Below are 25,717 nucleotides of genomic sequence, written 5' to 3' on the forward strand. Positions count from 1 at the left end.
TGTAATTATTATACAATAGAAAAGAGATTTTTAGTCAAAATTATTATTTTACAGATTTTTCTTCGGTCAGACTTTTTTATAATTTTGCTAAAAATTGTTACCAAAGGGTACAATCTTTTTTTCTTAGCAGCACAGTTTCGAACGTCACCATGACAGTGCTCGTTTAGTTTGCCATATATTGGAAAAAGTTGCCTGTCCTAAAAGATGATGAAATTCAAACTATAGTTACAATAATTATATATATTATATATAGCTTGCTGTTGCCCGCGACTTCGTCCGCGTGGTTAGAAGAAATTGCGACTATAACTTGAGATTTAAACTAACCTATCTCTCAAGTTGGATCGAACTGCACATGGTGTGCGAATTTTATTATAATCGGTTAAGTGGTTTAGGAGTCCATTGTGGACTGTTTGTCCACGTTGTGACACGAGATTTATATATATTAAGATTAACGAATTCGTAACGTTTTGGTTCAATATATTCAAGCTATAACCGTATAAGTGAGTCGATCACAGGTTAAGCTACGGTTGACGCGGTTGGTCCGATGAGACGATGAGATGGGTGACCACCTTTGTCATAACGAGCTCCTCCGGGTTTCAGAAGGCACGTTAAATTGTGGGTCCCGGCTTTTATTCCTACATCTATGACAGTCGCTAAGGGTAGTCAGAAGCTTGAAAAGTCTGACAACCTGTCTAACCAAGGGGTATCGTGTTGCCCAGGTAACTGGGTTGAATAGGTCAGATAGGCAGTCGCTCCTTGTAAAACACTGGTACTTAGCTGAATCCGGTTAGACTGGAAGCCGACTCCAACATAGTTGGGGAAAGGCTAGCTTCAGCTATAATCGATATTTAAACGATCGAATCCGTGAGCAACAGCTAGTATTTTCATAAGTTTATTTAATTTCATCCATCACTGATTCTGTAGACTACTAATACTTAAAAAAGTCATAATTCTTTGAAGTTAATTTTCAATTTACATAATGTCATCACTTCAGTTTTTATAATGAAAGTTACCTGGCTTTTGTTATTTGCTGGTATGTATTTATTTTTTTATACTGGTAACTCTCGATGGAGTGAAATTATAATTTTAATTAAATTATAATATGTAAATGTAATATGTAATGTAATATGCAACCATTATTTTCGAAATATCTTGAACTATCTGAGCCGAAGCCATTTCGTTGGGTAGTGTGGCTAATATGTAGATTCTCAAAAACTTAACTATGCCTTCTGCGGTCTGCTGCTGGACATTCTCCAACCCATAGTCGGCTGTGGCACTCACAAGCAACGTGGCTTTTTATTAATAAAACTATTTCCAAAATTCGGTTTAATAGTTCGTGAGACTACCCTCTACAATGTCACAAACACTCACACTTTACCTCATTACAATATAAGTTTAGATTCATTATTAAATGATGCATCGGTTTACTCACGGTATTTATCGGGATTGCCCGATTACTTTTGAAAAAATTCGATCACACGCGACCCTGTCCCCGCATGAGCTCATGATTAAGGACTCCGGTTGGATATAAAACTAAACCTTAGCATCATTTACTAATGAATCATCTTCATAAAATCTATTATATAAAGTTCTCATGTCACGGTGTACGAAATTGAACTTCTTCGAAACGGCTGAATCGATTCTTATAAAATGTTGTGTCCATAGTAGATGGGTCTGAGAATAGGACAACATCTATTATTTCTTTTGTAGGGCAAAACAACGTTTGCTGGGACAACTACATCACTATAAAAGTATAGATAACTAGCTGTTGCCCGCGACTTCGTCCCCGTGGGTAGAAGATATAAGTTATGATTTATACCTGCCTTGGTTTTTTTCACATTTTCCATTGTATCTTTGCTCTTATTAGTCGCAGCGTGATGGTTTATACCCTAAAGCCTTCCTGGATGAATGGTCTATTCATCACAAATATATTTTTTCAATTTGGATCAGTAGTTCCTGAGATTAGCGCGTTCAAACCAACAAACAAACAATCTCTTCAGCTTTATATATTAGTATAGATAGATTATAATTAATGACACTATTTTTTTCAGTAGTCCATATTGCATCATGTGAAAAGGCAACGGATAGGCTTAAAAGGAAGCTTATAGTCCCAAAAATTAGTAACGAATGCCGCAAAATAAAATGCTCGTCAATCGAAGATCCGAAGTGCGTGAAACTGACTAGAAATGACATGAACAAGACATTTCACATCGTCGTCATAAATAAATGTGAATTGGATTATATAAAGTGTCATGATGGTAAGTACAACTGCCTAGGTTACATAAAAGTAATATTCCACAACTTTCACACAACGCCATCTAGTGTCAAACTAAGAAAAGCTTGTATTATGAGAACTAGGCAACTGATAAACATACTTATATATTTCTAAATACATACATAATATAGATAAATTACACCCAGACACAGAACAAATGATAGTGCTGGTCACACAACACCCCTGGGTGGGAACATACGACCTCCGTTATAGCAGTCAGGGTTAATAGTCACTAGACCAACAGGCGAGTCAGACCAGTCAGATTTGATCGATTACAGGTTTAGCTAACGTTAAGCTGTACTCACGCGTTAATGAATAGGGTATTTGACTAAGGTCCGATTTTTCAATCGCCACATAACTTTTATTTGACGAATATGTTTGACGTTTTGATATAGAATAATCAATGTTTTTACATACATACAACATATTAATGTTTTTGTATAGAAAATATGTCAAACTGCCATATAAAAATCTTATAATATAAATCTGTTTAGGCTCGATTTTTCAATATTATAATATAATATATCCTGGGACAACTCACACACGGTTATCTGATCCCAAGCTAAGCAGAGCTTGTGTTATGGTAACCAGACAACTGATAAACTTACTTATATATTTCTCAATACATACATAATATAGATAAATTACACCCAGACACAAAACAAATGATCATGCTCATCACACAACATTTGTCCTGGGCGGGAATCGAACCCGCGATCGCCTATAACTTTCTATCGTCAGATAACTTTTATTTGAGGAATTAATATGGCCGTTTGACATATATTCTATACAAAAGCTGTCAAAACGTCAAATATATTCGTTAGATAAAAGTTATCTGGCGATTGAAAAATCGGGCCTTAGTCGTAAACTAAAAATGGAGGATAAACAGTGATGTCAAATCTCGTGTGACGTCACATACCAGTACGTCTTTTACTAGTAAGTGATGTTTTCTTCCTTACTTCTTAATAATGTGATGAAATAAAAAATACGTAACACGTAACAGCTGGCAACAGCTAGTCTATAATACACGGTGATTTTTTAGTCGTCTTACAAAAGCAGCCCAGTTCATGTACCCGACGTAAAATACCCCCAGGCGCGTTTTTTTTTTTATCATTAACTAAGATAATAAGTACGAAGAAAAATTAAACAAGAGAAATCTGAAATATACTCTTAAAAATGATAAAAACGCCGCCGCCCGCGCCCCTCACCATTGTTACAAGGCTCGGTCCGCGCTCGCAACAGAGCTTTGTTTCTAAAAAACTACGAATTGCATCATAATATTGAATAAAAATTACCTATAAAAAAAATACCTATTTTTTTATCGTGTTCTAGTCATTGGATACATGAACTGGGCTGCTTTTGTAAGACGACTAAAAAATCACGGTGTATAATGAACGTGTTTCGAGTATTTCGATAAAAATGTGGCTTTATTTCGAAACCATTCTGGCCGTATCGAAAATTATTCATTAAAAAAGAATGCAATATTCTCAACTCTATATTAAAAAACAAATCTCGTAACCTCTAAAAAGAATAATCGAGATTTCGTTTTCAATTCCAACAAATAATAATGGAAATATATTTCAGATGTTGAAGCCAAAATAGTGCCGACGAAATTCTGCGGTCACCGGGCATTTGCAACACCTGTTGATAAAAAATCCAAGCTTGGTAAGAGAAGAGATATATATGGACTAATTTGAAATAAATGAACACAAATACAGAATGTGTTTTCACTGACTTATGCTGCTCTTGTCATTGTTCTAGCATATCCCTCCTCTCCGCTCCTAACCTGTCCTTGATTCTCCTTGGTACTCCTCTTAAAAAGGCTCGGCTATTTTGTAAGTCTTTTCTTGATTCTCTCACGCATGTCAGTCGCGTGTGGCCCTCACGTAGGCTTCTCACGCTTCTCTCTCACCCCTTCTCTCACGCTTGTCTCTCACGCCTGTTTCTCACGTCTTTCTCTCACGTTTGCCTCTCACCCCATCTCTCACGCCTATCTCTCACACCAGTCTCCTACTCTTGCCTCTTACGCATATCACTCGCGTATAGCACTAACGTCAGGCTCTCACGCTTATCTCTCACACATCCCACTCACGCCATCGCTCGCGTTTGCCCCTCACATCAGATTCTACGTCTGTTTCCCTTGCTTGTCTCTTACGCCTGTCACGCCTACCACTCGCGCCTGATTTCGGACTCTCCCGCCTGTCTCCCATACCTGTCTCTCACAACTCTCAATCACTGGCCTCCCGTCACACTCTTACGCCGTTAGTTCACGTCTTAAATTCTCATCCTTCACTAGCGCCTGCCTCTAACGCCTATCACTGGCACTTATCATTTACACCTCAAACTGACGCCCCATTGTGTGAGGCGTGACTTTCAGGTTTATAATTAATGAAATTGAAAATTGCTAATAGATTGATGAAATATATCATGATTGATGTATAATTATGTAAATATATCATTGAATATTATCGTGTTGCCAATAATTCGGAGCTACAGTCAACTTATCATGTATTCTTTCAGACAACAGCTCTAAACGGGTGAAGAGAAACGCGAGACGTAAGTATATAAACTCCGTCATTAAATAAAACTATATTACTATAGGCCATCTTAAAACCACCTTTAGGAACCCTGGACTTCCAATTTTGGAATCTAGAAACGCCCGCTGTTGCAAGTGTGGTGATCAATTTAAAATCTGTATGTGGGTTGGGATGTGTATAGACAGTTCGCAGCCCCTCTTTTCAAGTGATCCTACTACTATTATAAAGGCGAAAGTTTGCAAGTATGGATGTATGGATGTTTGTTACTCTTTCACGTTAAAACTACTGAATGGATTTGAATGAAACTTTACCACAATGTAGCTTGTACATCAGAATAACACATAGGCTACAATTTTTGAGGTTTCTAATGTGAGGTCGTAAAAAAACACTTTTTTTGCGCTTACATTGCAATTAACGCTGACTGAATCCTACAAGATAGATAGAAGGCAGGTATAAATCATTACTTATATCTTCTAACCACGCGGACGAAGTCGCGGGCAACAGCTAGTATTACTATAATCGTTAATGCAATAAACAACGCTAAGATGTATGGATTTGACATTTCACGTTGGTAAGTCACGTGATTTTGAACTGTCACGTGGTTTACTCATGCGTATTCATTCTGATCACCCGACTACTTTGTAATCCCAAAACAAAGTCTTCTGAATGAATTTGTAGATACTTTGAAATATCTTTTTTTTATTCTATTGATCTTTTTAAGGTGCTAAAAAAGGTGAGTATAAATTATAATTGTTATCATAAAACAAGTTCTTCACGTGGCTTCGCCTGTTTAGATATCGGTAGTGGTGACCCGGAAGAGAAACTAGACGAAACCTTACGAAAGAAGAAAGCCTATGGTTTCAAATTGAGAAGTTTCGATTAGTATCAACTAAGTACACAAAAATGGTCCTTTAAATATTCAAATTTATAGTCATGAATATTTGAATATATTAATGCAAAGTTCTAAGCTATAACCGCAGAAGTGAAACGATCACAGGTTAAGCTATGCTTGACGCGGTTGGTCCATAGATGGGTGACCATCTTTGTCATAAGGAGTTCCTCCGTGTTTCGGAAGGCAGGTTAAATTGTGGGTCCCGGCTGTTATTCTTACATCTTTGACAGTCGTTACAGGTAGTCAGAAGCTTGAAAAGTCAGACAACCAGTCTAACCAAGAGGTACCGTGTCGCCCAGGTAACTGGGTTGAGGAGGTCAGATAGACAGTCGCTCCTTGTAAAACACAGGTACTTAGCTGAAACCGGTTGGACTGGTAGCCGACCCCAACATAGTTGGGAAAAGGCTAAGCCAATGATGATTAATGCAAAGTTCTCAACAAGGCCTCTGTATGTTAATCTTGTGTACCTATTTAAGCCTTTACAATAACAGTCTGTAGCTCGTGTATTCTAAAATATGTTATTAAATCTTTCTTGATTAACTTTCGAAATTCACAGGACCAACGACAGAGCCCCCTGGTAAGTCATATATTGTCTTTCATCATATGTTTTTTAAACTGCAGTACTTTCAATTCACCTATCACAGTTGATGACATTCATTCTGGTGACAGATGGTTTTTCAGTTTTGTGATAGGGTTCTTTTTTCACCCTTTAGCTACGGAACCCGTACGAAGAATTCGTATTCAAACATTAATAGCTTATGTTTTTTAAACGTGACTTAATCCCACATATAAAATCGGTATTTAATAAGGCCTGGTTAAGAGGCAAGGGCAAGGCGCAGGACCGATCAATACTTGTTTTGTAATAAGTGGCCTTATTTAGGACACTTCATTATTTTCTCATATTTACAGTGACAACTACAAGGAAGCGCGTATTTGGAGAACATCTAAGGGAAATAGACAATCCCTGGTCTTTACCAATCAAAAATTGGAAAAAAATACCCAAAGATTTGCGTGTTTACTTATTTACTAGAAAATAAATGGATGAAATTGTAAATCGTTTCAAAATGTACAGACGTGAATTTTGGCCTGCAGTGGGACAGTTACAGGCTGGTGTTATTAACAGCTTCAGTAATGGCGCCCCACCGTGGGGCAGCTCATAAGCGTGCTGATCAATGCTCGTTCTCTGTATGAGAGGCCTGCAGAGGGACAGTTACAGGCTAGTGTCATTAACAGCTTCGGTAATGGCACCCCGCCATTGGGCAAATTAGAGTAGTGATCTATGCTCGTTCTCTTTGAGAGACCTGGTTCACAGTTACAGTATTTTAGGGTTATCGCATATCTTCTTTTAGAAGGAACCTGGACTTCAAAACATGCCATTTTAAGGATTCAGGTTCATTCTGTGTACAAAAATGCAGGCCGCATTTGCGACAGTTACAGGGTGGACTTTTTAAGGCCATCATAACATTGGACAGAGTGACAGCTGTAATAACGATCTCGATTCATTAAATTTTGTGGCGCTTGCAAATAAGCCTTATTCAATATATACTAGGCTGTAGTGCAGCATGGAGCAGCTCAAACAAATGGTTTTGAAGTGTCCCGCTGACCTTTGGTCATAAGACGTGTTACGATAGGATGAAGAAATTCAAACTCTTGGTCAGTGACCTTGTTACCTTTTTAGCTGGTAAAGCGGCTGGAGTTTAAAGCTCGCAGACGGACTAAAGTTTATTTTTCATTGTAATATTTTTATTTTTATTGCAAACTAGCTGTTGCCTGCGACTTCTTTACTTATGATTTATACCTGCCCTGTTTTTTCCACATTTTCCATTGTATCTTCGCTCCTATTAGTCGCAGCGTGATGATTTATAGCCTAAAGCCTTCCTCGATGAATGGTCTATTCAACGCAAAAATATTTTTTCAATTTGAACCAGTAGTTCTTGAGATTAGCGCCTTCAAACATACAATCAAACAAACAAACTCTTCAGCTTTATATATTAGCATAGAAGTATAGATTATTAATTTCTATCTCAAGTAATTGAAACACAATTTTTTAATAATATTTTTTTATCTGTATGGAAAATATGGCTACAGGATAAACTATAAATAAAAGCAATTAGTTGTATACAAAATTAAGCATTTTTTAGGTTTATTTTATGTCTTTATTGGAGTTTAGTTCACTCCATATATTTTAGTAGATGCCAGAACAAATAAATGAATGTGTTTGTTTGTTACAGCGGACTCAAAAGGCAAGTTACTTAATATTTTTTATACATCTTTATAATTAAATCCACATGAATTAAGCGTATTTTACTACTAATATACCACGACTTTCACACTATCTAGTCTCAAACAAAAAAAATTGATGAGTACTGGACAACTGATAAACAGAAACAATATAGATAAATTACACCCAGGTACAGAACAAATGATCGTGCTCATATCCCAAATATTTGTTCTGGGTTTGAATCGAACTAAAAACCTCCGGCATAGCAGTCAGAGTCACTAAGCACTAACCCAAACCGCTAGTAAATTAGATAAAAGATAAAAGATATTTATTTGCAAATATGGGTATTTCATTAATGGTGACATAAAAGTAACATTCGTTCAGCCATATTTTGCCAGTAGGCATGCAAATGTATACAATTAAAATATTCTAAACATACCATACATCTTATTACAAATTAACAGTATAGATAATACATCTTACACATTAGAATATGTATATTATATTAATACTCCACACACAGATAAGAAAAAAGTCGCGACAAGAAAGCAACTGAAAGAAGTAAAAACGAAAAACGAAGAATCGAATCTTATACTTAAGGACGAAGTACCAATGGATGTGTTGAAGACTGTCAGAAAGAGTAAAACAATGGCTGAAAGATTGAAGAAACTGACTGAAATCGGTTCGGAGGTCACATCTGTGGAATCTAAAGGTGCGTAGGTATCTAATAAGGCCCAAAACGTCAGACATTTTTTTAATGAGTCGTATCACCGCTTTCTGTGGTGTGGGGTTCCACAAACATTCGATTCACATTAAGAACAAAGACACCCAGAGTCGTCCTGGCATGTGCAAGGATACGTGGATCACACAAATGCTTCTCCTACGCGGGGATCGAACCCACGACAAGTCGCGCTCATTGGGCTTGGCGCGGTGACCTTAAGCACTCGTCTATTCGTGCAGTAAAATTCGTTTATTACGAGTAAATAGAAAGCGTTGTATGACATAGACATAAAGCACCATTATACGATGGATAAATTTAAACTCTCGGTCAGTGACCTTGGCTGTTTTACGTGCCTTTCGCCAGATGTCGCAGTACGAGTCCTGTTTCAGAGTTAATTTTTTTCATAGTATTATTTGCACGTAGCCGAATGGACAGTGATCGTTGGGCCAAAGTCACCACACTATCGGAGCCAGAGGATGGACGGCGTCGTCGTGGGCGATCTAGGCAGCAGTGGCGAGACGACCTTAACGCTTACCGCGCAGGCTGGTTCCATGCGGCCTAGAATAGAATCGCGGAAGGATTTGGGGGAGGCCTTTGCCCAGTAGTGGGACACAGTGGGCTAGAGAAAAAGTGGGCTGTATGTGGTCAAATTTATTTCTTTTCAGGTCAAGCCTCTAAGAAGTTATCGAAAACGAAAAAGCTACGCTTCGATGCAGGTCTGTGTAATAATTCATATCACCATCATCATCAACGTTCTCATAACCATGCATCATAATAATATTCCACAACTCGCACAACGCCATCTAGTCTCAAACTAAGCAAAGCTTGTATTATGAGTACTAGACAACTGATAAACATACTTATATTTCTAAATACATACTTAATATAGATAAATTACACCCAGACACAGAAAAAATGATCGTGATCACACGAACATTTGTCCTGGATGAGAGTCGAAGCTACGACCTATATTATTTTCTTGTCTTTTTATTTCTTAGAGATGGGTGGTCATTCTGCACAATTGCCAATAGAACACTATGATGAAGGGGTCTATATTCCCTTGTCAAGTAGCGAATTACTTAAAAAGCTCTGTGAGTTGTATTTTTGCTTATACTTAATATTAAATAAATAATAGATTACAAAAATCTGAAAACCCACGTTTTTTGGTGGCTTCATTAAAATTTTATTAAAATCGGTTTAGCCGTTTTTATAGTTGTAAATTGCATTGTCATCGGGTTTGAAGCATGATCCTGAAAACTTCAGCCTGCTAGCTTATCGGGAAATGCCTCAAAATTGAGTTGTAAAATGGATTTTTGTAATGATTCAATTAACAGCTCCAGTAATGGCGCCCACCGTGGGGCAGCTCTCAAGCGTGGTGATCAATGCTCGTTCTCTGTATGAACGACCTGAAGTGGGACAGTAACAGTATTTTTATTATTTTGCAGATCAAATGGACTCTAAAAATCACTTTATTCACAAGGATACGGATTTCTCCCGTTTTCCAATGGTCTCCAAGGAATCGTTTAATGAAAATAACGGTATGTACCTGTAAATAGTTAATTATGATATTGTTACCAGCTGTCCCGTCGAACTACGCACTGCCTAACAGTAGATGATAAAAATGTAGACAAAAATATATTTTGTTTTAGCAACTTTTCTATATTTTATCACCGTTTAAACCTTCCCTGTACTTTCTTGTATATTTCAAGACTAAAATAAGTCAAATCATAAACCAACCTTGTCAAGTGTAGCTTAATTTATGACTGATCTACTTATGCAGTCATAGCTTACCCACGAGCGCCTGCAGGGTAGATATTAATTAAAATTGAATATTGAAACCATAAAAAGAAGAAAAGATTTAAAATCAAAAGTCATTTATTCAAATTAGGCTACTATACTTAGTAGCCTAATTTGAATGAATGACTTGTTGAAGATCAGCTTACATTGGACAGCACCCAGTTTCGCCCACCCTTCACCGTTTCCAAAGTACTTTTGCTGTCGAAACCAAGCTGTCAGTATATGCCAGGGTGTCGCCGTGCATGGAAACGACTAGGAGGACATCATCATCATTATCACCATCATCATCATCATCACCACCACCACCATCACCACCACCATCATCATCATCATCATCACTTTTGCTGTAAGATCATGATCAGGGCTCCAATTGTCCTATTTACACTTTAGTGGCAGATGAAAGAATGGAAATTAGATTAAATTGTCACTATTCGCATTTTTCTAAGCCTTCCGCTCTGAATTTCCAATTATTGTGTTGGCAAAATGCTTAGGAGGATATCGGAGAGCGTAATCTGATCTAATTCCTATTAGTGGTTTCTTAGGTTTACGCGAATGTTAGACATTGAAATGAAACTACTTTTACGGATTTTATCGTAAAAGTAGTTTCGGTTTGCCTGTGACCATGATACTTGCAAAGGTGTCGAAACGTCGGGAACTAAAATCTAACATTAAACCGCGATAAAATCCGTAAAAGTAGTTTCATTTCAATAATTCCTATTAATTCATCGGCCATTGTACTTAGCAGAATTAGGGCCCATAACGCTAATTAATGAAAGTTTGTTTTTATTTTACAGTGGAAGTAAAAACAAGTGAGTTTATTTTCTTTAATTAATGACAATTCGCTTCGGTAATGGCGCCCACAGTGGGGCAGAATGAGAGGACTGCAGTGAGACAGTTACAGGCTGGTGTTATTAATAGCTTCGGTTATGGCGCTCCAACGTGTGGCAACTCACAAGCGTAATCAATGCTCGTTCTCTGTACGAGAGGCCTGCAGTGGGACAGTTAGAGGCTGGTGTTATTAATAGCTTCGCTAATGGCGCCCAATATGGGGCAGCTCAGAATGTCTTCAACGCTAGTTCTCTATACGAGGGGCTTGCAGTGGGAAATTTGATAACTTACTTTTATGATCAACCAGATACCCAGGTGTATGACAGTTGTCCATCCAACTGCCCTTCGACGAACGTGATGGTTTGCGCTAAGTGCCAACACGGCATATACAAGACGTTTGTCAGTGTGTGTCATATGCGCATCTTTACTTGTCACCATAGCGACGAAGGTAAATATAATAATGCTATTTACCACAACTTTGATACAACGCCATCTCATGTCAAACGAAGCAAAGCTTTTGTTAAGAGTACTAGACAACTGATAAGCATAACTTCACTTTTCAAACTGCAGAGAGCTGAGTGGTATAGGCTTACACTTACGATCACTGTGTATGTATATGATACAGATGCGATCCATGACCAAATAAAACTGTTCGCTTTAGCTAACTTTTTTTAATTAAAAAGAAACGACTCCCGCTGTAAGGAATTTCACAAACAAACAAATCACATGCACAAAGACACCCAGACTCAGAACAAGCATTCGTAGATCACACAAATGCTTGTCCTACGGGGATCGAACTAACACGTCACGTTCAGTGGGTTTGGCGTGGTTACCTCAACCACTCGGATATCCGTGCAGTCACACATCATCATCCTCACCGAGCTTCAGTCAGTGACGGCGTAAGGGCCACTGACACCCCGGGCGAAAATATTGTGGCACCCACTTGAGGGAAGCAATATCAAGTGTTAGTTTTTTGCTGATCCCAAGTAAAATTACATTAAGAATTTCATCTTTCCTTTAGCGTTACGTTTGGCGATGGAAGTATTCCACCTCTAGCGTAGAGCACAGTTCTGAGGGTTTGCGCCAGGAGAGGCAAGAGACTCCAACTTCAGACATTGGCGCCCCCCAGAATTTGTCACCCTGGGCCATCGCCCCATCACGCCCCCTTAACGCCGGCACTGGCTATAGTAGTCAGCTGCTGGACATAGGCCTCCCCCAATGTACGCCATAGCGCCCTGTCTTCGGCTTGCCTCACTAATTAATCAATCCCTTGTTACAGTTCTCCAATTAATAGCCCGCTATCCTTGCGTATTATCCGCTCCTTATATATCGGAACCAGAAATGCAACCGGTTGGAAAGGTATCAGATGATGCGGATGAAGATATCGTCTTAAAATATATCATGTGCCGGGACAAAGGCAACCTTGGAAACCCAGAAGGTATATAAAACATTGTTATTATTTTTAAGGCCCATTTAGACGATGCGAGGAATCCCATGCAAGTTGCAATCCTAACTTCCTACTACTATTATAAAGGCGAAAGTTTGTAAGTATGGATGTATGGATGTTTGTTACTCTTTCACATAAAAACTACTGAATGGATTTGAATGAAACTTTACCACAATATAGCTTATACATCAGAATAACACATAGGCAACAATTTTTGAGGTTTCTAATGTGAGGTCGTAAAAAAACACATTTTTTGCGCTTACATTGCAAACGCTGACTGAATCCTACAAGATAGATAGAAGGCAGGTATAAATTATAACTTATATCTTCTAACCACGCGGACGAAGTCGCGGGCAACAGCTAGTAATTTTATAAATGTAAAAGTGTTTGGATGTTTGTTACTCGATCACGCAAAAACGGCTGAACGGATTTGGATGAAATTTGCCATTGACATGGAAAAGAATATAGGCTACCTTTTATCCCCATTTTTGAAACAGTTCCCGAGGGAAAATTGAAAAGGTGTGTTAAAGCTATAAGATAACTAAGGGGATGTATTCCCATGGAAACGGGGACCACCGAACGCTGTAAACTGAAGTCCACGCAGACGAAGTCGCTGGCAACAACCAGTAATATAATAAAGAATGGGATAGTTCCTCGTGGTTTCACTTGTATTTTTTTAATGATCAACCATCTTATACCTCCTTTCACTTTGGGTTGAGCGGAAGGGAGTGTCAGACTCCTATTCACTAAAATTGGAAAAGGCTAGGAAGATGATGATGATGATATAAACTTATGATAAGATACTTACGGAGGAAGAATCCTCGCTGGTCAGATCATCCATGGACCCGGAGCCGAGAGCTTCAAAGAAAGGACCGTAGTCTTAACTCGTGGAGAACTCATCTGTTAAATAATAAAATCGATCGTGCATTTATTTAAATAAAGAAAAAAATACTATTCCACAACTTAAACACAACGCCATCTAGTCTCAAACTAAGCAAAGCTTTTATTATGAGTACTAGACAACTGATAAACATACTTAAATATTTCTAAATACATACATATTATAGATAAATTACACCCAGATACAGAACAAATGATCGTGCTCATCACACAAACATTTGTGGGTGGGAATATACCACGAGCTCCGGTATAGCAGTCAGGATCACTAACCACTAGACCATCTGCCAATACATTGTGCAGCCGTGCAGCTTAAATATCTAACATAATAAATAATCGTCAGTAATTATGTATCATTAATTAGACTTGCATGATATTTCTCGCATCGCCTATTGGGCTCTAAAGCTGTCAGTTGAAAGTTGTCAGAGCAAAGAATTTTGATATCCTAGTGTCCGTAATGACGTAACTTTGATCCCGCGATTTTAACAAAATCTTTTTGTAGATATGAATTTTTGTACGTCAAATTGCAATAGGGATGACGACAATTTTTTTTGCAGTGTCCGTCATGTAGTTTTCTGTATAATAATGGATACGTATTTTTTTATTTGTCCCGCAAACAGAAATTGACCAAGTTACAGTGAATGTAACTTACGCGTGACGTCACGATTGTGTATAAATTTTACCATGTCGTTACGTCACAAGCCCCCTCTCCTAAACTTCAAAGCAGTTAATCTTTGTCAATTCTAGTTTTTCTGAAAAAGGGAAAAATACGTGTCTAATGCTTTTCAATTATCTAACTGAGGGAGTAATTAGATTTTTTCCTTTTATACCCAGTCGTCATCCCTATTGTATTCGTTTGCCAATCGTACAAACATTTTTACTCTTCTAATTGTGTAAACTGTCCACAACTGTGCTAACACAGCTGCACTCTCTGTTCCCGCACTCTCATAGCGCAATGGACACGACGGAGAGAGAACACAAGCAGGACACACATTCTTCATTGTGCCTTCTGTAACACAGAAGCTATGACATTCTGAAAGTTGACACGTGCCTTGGAATTGACCTCGAGCCGTTTGATTTGCCAGTCCTGCGGTCTTACCAATAGGCTATTATACATTTCACAACTGGAATAATATTAATTAAAGTGTCAGTGCTAATCTGCTGTTGGGTGTTGTCAGATAGGCAGTCGCTGTAAACAGCGTTAAAACGTTCAGATTTTGTTTTCAATGAGACTGAGGATATGAAATTTAAGTAGTTTTTAAACGAATATTTTTACTTCTCCTCGCTGTATCATTATATATACTACTTACTAAGAAATAATCAGAAAACTTTAATTTTAAAACCTTTATCATTTTAATACGTAGAAATCGCTGTGAATCGAATAATATTGTCAACTCAATACATGTAACATACAATGGAGAAATTTGAACTCTCGTTCAGTGACCTCGGAAGCTTAGTCACACATACTAATTTCTTTTTAAGATTTTTTGCTTTTCTTACCTTCTTTCTTTCTCAAAACATTAGAAAATATGTAGAATTTTGTTCGAAACATACACAAATAGACTTGAAGCAAAAAATATCTTTGTCGTCGAGCCAGTTTGTACCCTGCTCTTCGTTTTCAATTGCAAAGGACTTACGGGCGTTTGACAAAAACCTTGAAAAATAAAGATGGCGCCTCGACCCCACTCGAGGAATGGGCTCTGCTCATATTCATTTTTTTTATTTTTTCTTATTATTTAAGGGGTTTTTATCCACATGGATACGTCAACCTCATTGTACCTTCTACAAAATTTACTTCTCATATTCATATTTCTTATTACATTAGTAAATTGACGCGTAACGGTAATTTGTTTTCCAACGTCGATAAAGAGGTTTTCACTTCAACAAGAGCGTTATATCTACAAGCTAATCCACAAAACATTCTCCAAACTTCTCTTCCTTTTAACATCAAATATCTTTAAAGATCTAACTTTCTTCTTCTTTCTTTCTTTTTAGTTTCGAGATGTAACTTCGAGAGGCGTAAAAGGGTGCCACCATCCAAAATAAAACCAAATAAGAAATTTCCAACCAACGATTCCAATGAATCGCCTGAGAATCCCGTCAACCCTAATGGATCCTCTCACTCAGACTCAGATTCGTCGTCTCACTCACATCCCAAGACCTCTAACTCAAATTCCGAGTCTTCCGACAAATATTCTAATAGCCCTATTGTTTCTGAATCCAATGATGAGTCTGGATCTTCCGCTCATTCACACTCAGATTCCTCCGCTCATTCTTCTTCAAAGTCTGACCGTCACTCACACTCAGACTCCTCCCCTCACTCACACTCAGAATCCTCCTCTCGCTCACGCTCAGAGTCCTCCCCTCATTCTCACTCAGAGTCTGAACCTCACTCACACTCAGAGTCTTCCCCTCATTCTCACTCAGACTCTGAACATCATTCACACTCAGAATCCGCTCATTCTCCCTCAGAGTCTGATCATCACTCACACTCAGAATCTGCTCTTTCTCCCTCAGAGTCTGATCATCACTCACACTCTGAATCCGCTCATTCTCCCTCAGAGTCTGACCATCACTCACACTCAGTATCCTCTTCTCGCTCACACTCAGAGTCCTCCCCTCGTTCTCACTCAGAGTCTGAACATCACTCACACTCAGAATCCTCCTCTCGCTCACGCTCAGAGTCCTCCCCTCATTCTCACTCAGAGTCTGAACATCACTCACACTCAGAGTCTTCCCCTCATTCTCATTCAGGGTCTGAACATCACGTACACTCAGAATCCGCTCATTCTCCCTCAGAGTCTGATCATCACTCACACTCAGAATCCGCTCATTCTCCCTCAGAGTCTGACCATCACTCACACTCAGAATCCGCTCATTCTCCCTCAGAGTCTGACCATCACTCACACTCAGTATCCTCTTCTCGCTCACACTCAGAGTCCTCCCCTCATTCTCACTCAGAGTCTGAACATCACTCACACTCTGAGTCTTCCGCTCATTCTACCTCAGAGTCTGAACATCACTCACACTCAGAGCCTTCCGCTCATTCTACCGCAGAGTCTGAACATCACTCACAGTCAGATTCCTCCCCTCATTCTCCCTCAGAGTCCGAACATCACTCACACTCAGAGTCATCCGCTCATTCTTACTCAGAGTCTGAACATCACTCACACTCTGAGTCTTCCGCTCATTCTACCGCAGAGTCTGAACATCACTCACACTCAGAGTCTTCCGCTCATTCTACCGCAGAGTCTGAACATCACTCACAGTCAGATTCCTCCCCTCATTCTCCCTCAGAGTCCGAACATCACTCACACTCAGTGTCATCCGCTCATTCTCACTTAGAGTCTGAACATCACTCACACTCAGAGTCATCCGCTCATTCTTACTCAGAGTCTGAACATCACTCACACTCTGAGTCTTCCGCTCATTCTAACGCAGAGTCTGAACATCACTCACACTCAGAGTCTTCCGCTCATTCTACCGCAGAGTCTGAACATCACTCACAGTCAGATTCCTCCCCTCATTCTCCCTCAGAGTCTGAACATCACTCACAGTCAGAGTCCTCCCCTCAATCTCACTAAAAGTCTGAACATCACTCACACTCAGAATTCGCTCATTCTCCTTCAGAGCCTGATCATCACTCATACTCAGAATCGGCTCATTCTCCTTCACAGTCTGAACATCACTCACACTTAAAGTCTTCCCCTCACTCACACCCAGAATCCACCTCTCACCACGCTCAGAGTCTTCACCTCATTCTTAATCAGAGTCTGAGCATCACTCACACTCAGTCTTCCCCTCATTCTGCTTCAGAGTCTGAACATCACTCCCGCTCAGAGTCTTCCGCTCATTCTCCCTTAGAGTCTGATCATCACATACACTCAGAATCCTCACTCACCTACGAATAATGAAAAATCATTCAAATTCGAATTCCTAGCATCCCTTTCCTCCGAAGACTAATCGTCCCTCAGATTAAAAAACATGTTATTTAGAACCTGTTTATTTGAAACCTCACTTTTTTAATTATTCACCCACGGTACCTTAAGACAAACGGAATTGATTCTAACCAAAGTCCATAAGGTTTTTATATTTTTTATGTTATTTCGCTTAAACGGTCTGTTTGTCTTGCCCTTAGATGTTTTAATTAATCTTTTGTAATTAAAACTCGAAGTTCCTTAAGATATGTTAAAAAAAATAATCGTCAGTACAGTCATACAGTTCATAATTGTGTAATGTACAAAAAAATATTTTCTATAGCCACGTCCCTTTTAAAATAAAAAAAAATAATTTCAAAAATATTATCGCCATCTTCTTTCTTTCTTTTTAGTTAGTACGAGTTGTAACTTCAAGGAGAATATAATGAAGCCATCGTTCAAAGATACGCCATATAAGAAATTCTCAAACATACATATGGAAAACATTAATTCTAGATTTACGTCTGCCAATTCAGTTGATCATCCTTTATCTAGACTGAGTGGTAACTCAGGCTTCTCTGGTCACTCACAATCTGAATCTATTAATCGAATTCATTCGGGGTCCCCTGTTAACTTGAACTATCATTCCGTTGACCACTCACATTCTGATACTTCAGGTCATTCATATAGCTCTTCTGCTCACTCAGAATCAGGATCCTCCGCTCACTCATACTCTGGTTCTTCTGCACACTCAGGAGCCTTTCCTTACTCACAGTCAGGGTCCTCCGCTCACTCTCACTCTGGATCCTCTGCTCACTCATACTCCGATGACTCCGCTCAATCACACTCAGGATCATCTCACTCACACTCAGGCTCTTCTGCTCACTCACACTCAGGCTCCTCTGCTCACTTACCCTTAGACTACTCCGACTACTCAAATTCAGGATCCCCTAGCCAATTAAATGAACTCTCCTCCGCTCTTTCATATTCTGACACTTCAGGTCATTCACAAATCTCCTCCGGTCACTCACACTCAGGCTCCTCTGCTCACTCACCCTCAGACTACTCCGACCACTCAAATTCAGGATCCCCTAGCCAATTAAATGAACACTCCTCCGCTCTTTCAAATTCTGACACTTCAGGTCATTCACAAAGCTACTCCGCTCACTCACACTCAGGCTCCTCTGCTCACTCACCCTCAGACTACTCCGACCACTCAAATTCAGGATCCCCTAGCCAATTAAATGAACACTCCTCCGCTCTTTCAAATTCTGACACTTCAGATCATTCACAAAGCTACTCCACTCACTTACAATCAGGCTCCTCTGCTCACTCACACTCAGGTTCTTCTGCCCACTCATACTCAGGCTCCTCTGCTCACTCACAGTCAGGGTCCTCTGCTCACTCACATTCAGGCTCCTCTGCTTACTCACACTCAGGATCCTCTGCTCACTCACACTCAGGTTCTTCTGCTCACTCACCCTCAGATTATTCCGACCACTCAAATTCAGGATCCTCTAGAAATTTGAATGCATTCTACACCGATTTCTCATATACTGACACTTCAGGTCATTCACATAGCTCCTCTGCTCTTTCACACTCAGGTTCGTCTGCTCACTCATACTCAGATTCCTCTTACAACTCACAGTCAGGGTCCTCTGCTTACTCACAATCAGGGTCCTGTGCTCATTCACACTCAGATTCCTCAGCTTACTCAAACTCAGGGTCCTCTGCTCACTCATACTCAGGATCCTACTCTAACTCACAGTCAGGATCCTCTGGGTACTCTTACTCAGATTCCTCTGGTCACTCACACTTAAGCTCGACCTCTTAAGCTCCACTCACACTAAGACACATCTACTCACTCAAATTCCGACTTTGTTCAATTGATCAGTTACTCCTCAAGTCACTCATAGTGTAGGCGCTCCCCCCACTCAAAATCCAACACTCAGTCAAGTGAAGCAAGTACTGGCTTTCTCAGTTTTGTGTATGTACACTATCATCGTTTTGTAGTGTCAGACTCTTACTGACTAAACCTGAACCGCCGTGCTACGTCATCCGCGCTTTTGTGTCGGTGTATGGCAATGCGTTGCAATCCGTCATACACTCTGACTGGCACATAAATACTGTTTGTTTCCTTGGGTCATTTTCCTCTGGGTCGAAGTTCGTACTCATTTCTTTTGGGTTATTTCCGTTTTCAATTAGTTTTTATGTTTCTTTCTTTATGTCACTCATATATTTAAATTGTCGCTTTCCTCTTTACCTGTTAATGTTACCTCCAAGTTTCTTGCTTGAAGAAGATTCGGATGATATTATTAAATTATTTTAAAGCATATGAATTATTTCTTACGCATAATGAAACATAAGTAATGTAAATATATGTTCAAAATAAAAATATATTCATTTGACCAACTAAGTCTGTGTTATTTTCATGTATGACTAACAGTTGCCCGCGGGCCCGAACCCCACAAATCGAATAGTGATTCCACAATATTGTTTAACCCTCGGTATCAGAGGGTTAAGCTGGGCGTTGGTTTAATTAAAGCAACTGGTAGTGGTTACCAAAACACTTTAATACGAATATTACATAAAACGATACCAAATAAAATAAAAATCCTCGACTCTCTTATAATATACACGGAAAATTTTAACACCGCCATTCAGAAAAGCGGTCTCAAAGCACAGTGACATCTTGTGGAAAATGGTGGAACAAACTGAACCTCACTTTTGATATTTTGTCACATTTGCGGTTAAACAACAATTCTTTATCCATTATAACACTTTTTAGTTTGATGTATTCGATCATATACCTAATCAGTTTAGATTATTTATTAAATAAATAAATAATAAATAAATGCGGACAACATCACATACATTGTTCTGAACCCAAAGTAAGTTGCTAAAGCACTTGTGTTATGGAATTCAGATACAACGAAGGTGCCACAAACACCCAGACGCGAGACACTGTAGAAATGTGAATTTTTACATTGACCCGAACGGGGATCGAACCCGGGACCTCAGAAATAGCGACACCTTGAAACCGGTGCGTACGCCACTCGACCACGGAGGTCGTCGTATTTATTTATTTATACACACATCACCAACATGGACACAAAAAGAATCACGAATCTTAAAACTAGTGCTTACAATAATAACAAAAAGTCTTCACAGTTATAAAAGGTGCAAGATAGTTTAAAAAAAAAGCAAAATTAAACAACCTTGAAAAGTAAAAGATAAAAGGTAGAAATAATTAAAAAAGAGGTTAGAATTAAAGACATTCATTTATTTAAATAATTTATTTACAACATTACTATATTATATACAAAATAAACAATATACATAGTCAAAAAAGTCATTGTCATCCCCGCCAAAGTCGGGAAACGTGCCCAGAAGGCTGGCTGCATTGCCACGTTGTATGGCAATGCTAATTCTTTGAGCAAATTGCACACCAGCCTTTAGATGGGTAGGGTCGACCAAACGCTTTGCGAGTTCTTTATAAAGAACTCGTGCACCTGGTCCCCATGACCCGAACGTTTCAACCCAAAACAGCTCAAAATTCATTCCAATTGAATCCCAAAAAACATCATCAAACGAAACAATTCACCTTCTTCTTCTGTCTTTCTTTCTAGTATTTCCAAGATGTACCTTCGAGGGACAGAACAGTATAGAAGGAAACCCGTCTTTTAGAAGTACATTGCGTTCAGGCCGTTCCCGCCATTCGCGTCACTCTTCAAGCGGATTAGCTTCGTCAGACACAATGGCATTCTTATTCAAATCATCATCATCATCAACCGATTCGAATGAGTCCAAAAAGAAAGGGTCTGGTTCATCACCGCTATTCTCTTCTGAGAAATCATCTGGTTCAAGTTCATCATCTAATTCGAAATCATCACGTACTGATACATCATCTAAATCTGCTAAATCGAATTCGACTAGTTATTCAGATTCTGATAGTTCATCATCGGATTCTTCGGAGTCTTCATGTTGAATAGCTTTTAATTCATCGCTATTGTCATTAGCCATCTTTATCCCAGTGCTGAACATTGGCCTTTCTTTTCACTTTTCAATGTTTTCTGTCTCTAGCCTCTGTTTCTTTTTTGCTATCACTTTGGTCTTTATTAAATCTTAAATCAAAATAGACTACTAAGGGCTTTTGTACGTCAAGATATTTGAATTCAGTTTTCAAGATTATAGTAAGCCAGAATATAACTAAATATATGTAATGATTTCATAAAAATAAATTTTATTTAATATGATAAAGTTTTTATTTCGGTTATACAATTTTAAGAAACGTATTGCTAGATACCAGAATTTTTTTTTGAATCTCCTCTCATTAAGGAATTAAAAACCTTGTGTCTTGTGTTTCACAAACATTCAAGTCACATGCACAAGACACCCAGACTCAGGACAAGCATTCGAGAATCACACAAATGTTTATCCTTCCCCGGTTTTGAACCCGCGACACATAATTTAGTGACCTTGACACTTGATGACCACTACCTAAATAATATTGCAAACGGAAAGACAGCGTGCTGCTGGGGAACTCCCCAGCAGCACGCTGTCTTTCCGTTTGCTGTGAGAGAAGAAACAGAGCAACAAACTTGTTGCTCTGTTTCTTCTCTCACAGCAAAAGCACTTAGGAAGCGGTGAAGGGTGGGCAAAACTCGGTGCCGTCCTATGTAATCTGACCTTCAAAAAGGGCTACTTAGTAGCCTAATATCAATAAATGTCTATTGACTTTGATTTAAATTCTAATTATACACGCAATCAATAACAAAAACTATATTTTAAAAACGACTAGGCAATATTCAAACCCTCAAAAGCAAATTTACAAGGAGAAAGAGAAGGATATATATCTAATCTTAAGAAAGAAAGAGAAAGCACTATGCACCTAGGTAACGATTAATTCTGAGAATTGAAAAAAGTTATTTTCAACATTTTACCTACTATTTTGCACTGTTCTTTTATAAATAACTAGCTGTTGCCCGCGACTACGTCCCCGTGGGTAGAAGATATAACTTATGATTTATAACTGCCCTGTCTTTTTCACATTTTTAATTGTATCTTCGCTCCTATTAGTCGCAGCGTGATGGTTTATAGCCCAAAGCCTTCCTCGATGAATGGTCTATTTAACACAAAAATAATTTTTCAATTCGAACCAGTAGTTCCTGAGATTAGCGCGTTAAAACAAACAAACAAACTCTTCAGCTTTATATATTAGTATAGATAGAAGTATAGACAAATAAACAACTGATACATTTCAGTGGTACATTTCATTTGGTAATCTTTTTTGTTGTTTTACGTGTGTCTTCAGTCAAGTTTTATTTTTAAACTGAGATTTTAGACAATAAGACACACCAAGATTGTTAACCATTAGTTAACTACCAAAAAAAATTGAGTATATAACTGTATTTATTTTTCAAAGAATAACTTATGTAGTTTTTCTCCATAAGAATGATATTTGGAACCATGCTCCTTTTTTTTCCGGGGTGAAACGCTAATGACTTCAACCCACGTCGAGGGCACGGCGTGATGATATGTCGGACTTCCACCGACAACACAACCCCGGGCCCCTTCTACTGCTTTAGCCAGAGTCACGGGATCGCTCGCGCATACTCTCCTAGAGTCAATATTGTCAAGTTTTGAAAGTGCCTGGAAAACGGCCTACTTGAAATGAAATCTAGATTTTTAATGTAAAAGGCGCTAAAACAAGTTAACAACACCGCTACAATGTTGATTATTGAAATAATCAATTATTCTTAACTTGCTAATTAGAAGCGTGAATTATTAGGTTTAAATTAACTACACTGTAAACTCATTAACCACGGTTTAATTACAACTGAACACAGATTGAGAAACTTGAAGTTGCAACAATGACACATTACATCAGAATAGAAAAGGAAAAAAAAACTACTTAATTAAAAAATATTGCAGTTGTGTCGCGTCGGATTTCACAAACATTCAAGTCACATGCACAAAGACGCCCAGACTCAGGACAAGTATTCGTGAATCACGCAAATGCTTGTCCTACGCGGGGATCGAAACCTCGTCCTGTCACGTACAATAGATTTGGTGTGATAACATATACTATTCGGCTATGCATGCAGTGAATTAATAAAACTATAACATAGATTGTAAACTTGGACTAGTTGTTCTAGAAAACGTTGTTTTGCCATAAAAATGAATAGGGATGATGACTGGGTATAAAAAGAAAAAATCTCATTAGTCCCTCAGTTAGATAATTGAAAAGTATGAGACACGTATTTGTTCCTTTTTCAGAAAAACTAGAATTGACAAAGATTAACTGCTTTAAAGTTTAGGAGAGGGGGCTTGTGACGTAACGATAGAGTAAAATTTATACTCAATCGTGACGTCACTCGTAAGTTTCATTCACTGTAATTTGGTGAATTTATGTTTGCGGGACAAATTAAAAAATACGTATCCATTATTATACAAAAAACTTGAAATTTCGTTATTTTTGTAAACCGTGGCCAGGACTTTTACATTTTAGACTAGCTGTCCCGGCGAGCTACGTACTGCCTAAAAGTCGATGATAACTATGCAAACAAAAAAGCAAAGCTTTTTGGAACTTTTTCATATTTTATCACCGTCTGAACCTTCCCTGGACTATCACGAATATATTTTCAAGACTAAAATAAGCCGCATACAGCCGTTCCCGAGTTGTAGCGAGACAAACGAATAGCAATTCATTTTTATATAGCAGAAAAATACCGAGTTTGGATCTTAACACTCGGTCGCAAGCGCTGCAGTAAAGTTGACCCGCAGAATTGAGAGTGGTGTACGACGGCTTAGGCCTCTCTTTCTCTAGCTTTTCGTCTAGCTTCTGGGGTCGTTTTACCTGAAACGACTGGACGTTTTCATAAACAGTTTTGCTTCAAGAGGTCCTATTTAATGCACGCCTCTCCCAATCCATATTTTTTGAACACGTCACGTCCACAGACCAATCTTCTAATATATAAAATTCCCGTGTCACGATGTTCGTTACCGTACTCCTCCGAAACGGCTAAACCGATTTTTATCAAATTTTATATGCGTATTCAGTCTCGGTCTGAGAATCGGCTACTATCTATTTTTCATTATTTTTTTTCTTAAATTTTGAACGATTTTTTTTTTGTTTTATTTTTTTATAATGTGGCATTAAAATATACATACAACTAGAAGTAGTTTATTAATTAAACAACGTTTGCTGGGTCAGCTAGTTTTTATATATCCATAGACTAGCTGCTGCCCGCAACTTCGTCCGCGTGGTTAGAAGATAAAAGTTATGATTTATACCTGCCCTGTTTTTTCCACATTTTCCATCGTATCTTCGCTCCTATTAGTCGCAGCGTGATGGTTTATAGCCTAAAGCCTTCCTGTATAAATGGTCTATGCAACATTTTTTTTTTTAATTCGAACCAGTAGTTTCCGAGATTAGCGCGTTCAAACAAACTCTTCAGCTTTATATATTAGTATATAGATTAAATTGACTTTGAGAACATTGAGTATTCCAACTACATTTTGGAAATATAATTGTTTCAGCAAATCCGATCTCTAGCGAATGTGGAGATCAGAGATTGACGTTAAATAATGATGCCGTTGTAATGACATTTCCACCTTGGTTTCAACTTGCCGAGCACGGATCGTCATACTAACATAAATGGAACGGAAAATTCAAGGGAAGTGTCTTCTATACTCAGACAGAATAGAGATAAAGATATCATTATAATTTACTAAACTTTCACGCGTAAATTCGCTTTAATAAAATCAAAATTGAAATATAAACGTTTTTATTTTAATAGGCCGTTTTAGAAGCACTTTCAAAACGTTACAATATTGACCCTAGGTGCAGGGTTACAAAATGTCATTGTTATGGAGAAGAACCGGCAAAAAAGACCCGAAACTGCTTGGCACATATTTCATTACTAGCTGTTGCCCGCGACTTCGTCCCCGTGGGTAGAAGATATAAGTTGTGATTTAGGTGTATAGGTATAGCTACCTGCCCGGTATTTTTCACATTTTCCTTTGTACCTTCGCTCCTATTAGTCGCAGCGTGATGGTTTATAGCCTAAAGTCTTCCTCGATGAATGGTCTATTCAACAAAAAAAGAATTTTTCAATTTGGACCAGTAGTTCCTGAGATTAGCGCGTTCAAACAAACAAACAAACTCTTCAGCTTTATATAT

The 25,717-nt window shown here is 38.5% G+C and overlaps 2 protein-coding genes across 3 annotated transcripts; both read left to right on the forward strand.

The window, feature by feature from the left end:
• The first annotated feature begins 766 nt into the window (after positions 1–766).
• LOC113491630 (uncharacterized protein C2orf16-like) lies at positions 767–17,881 on the forward strand. Of its 2 annotated transcripts, XM_026868698.1 has the most exons (13): positions 767–1,033; positions 2,052–2,258; positions 3,860–3,940; positions 4,796–4,831; positions 7,936–7,947; positions 8,449–8,637; positions 9,312–9,362; positions 9,645–9,737; positions 10,092–10,184; positions 11,238–11,252; positions 11,579–11,719; positions 12,551–12,709; positions 15,611–17,881. In XM_026868698.1, the coding sequence occupies exons 1-13, from the start codon at positions 1,003–1,005 to the stop codon at positions 17,197–17,199; spliced, it is 2,697 nt and encodes an 898-aa protein (XP_026724499.1). In that variant the 5' UTR covers positions 767–1,002; the 3' UTR covers positions 17,200–17,881. The 2 variants fall into 2 exon arrangements, with proteins under 2 accessions (XP_026724499.1, XP_026724500.1); XM_026868699.1 differs by lacking the exon at positions 767–1,033 and having other exon boundaries at positions 2,240–2,258; positions 3,860–4,110.
• Positions 17,882–17,977: 96 nt separating this feature from the next.
• Positions 17,978–20,385, forward strand: LOC113508682 (sialidase-like). Its single transcript, XM_026891764.1, has one exon. The coding sequence runs from the start codon at positions 17,978–17,980 to the stop codon at positions 19,364–19,366; it is 1,389 nt and encodes a 462-aa protein (XP_026747565.1). The 3' UTR covers positions 19,367–20,385.
• Positions 20,386–25,717: the final 5,332 nt, after the last annotated feature.

This window comes from Trichoplusia ni, chromosome 3 (genome assembly GCF_003590095.1).
Source record: "Trichoplusia ni isolate ovarian cell line Hi5 chromosome 3, tn1, whole genome shotgun sequence".
Lineage (NCBI taxonomy): Eukaryota > Metazoa > Arthropoda > Insecta > Lepidoptera > Noctuidae > Trichoplusia > Trichoplusia ni.

Coding starts and splice junctions, on each gene's coding strand:
- LOC113491630 (XM_026868698.1), top strand. CDS start 1,003: ATGAAAGTTACCTGGCTTTTGTTATTTGCTG. Junction 2,259..3,859: donor TTATATAAAGTGTCATGATG/GTAAGTACAACT, acceptor AATATATTTCAG/ATGTTGAAGCCAAAATAGTG. Junction 9,738..10,091: donor CGAATTACTTAAAAAGCTCT/GTGAGTTGTATT, acceptor ATTATTTTGCAG/ATCAAATGGACTCTAAAAAT.
- LOC113508682 (XM_026891764.1), top strand. CDS start 17,978: ATGAAGCCATCGTTCAAAGATACGCCATATAAGAAATTCTCAAACATA.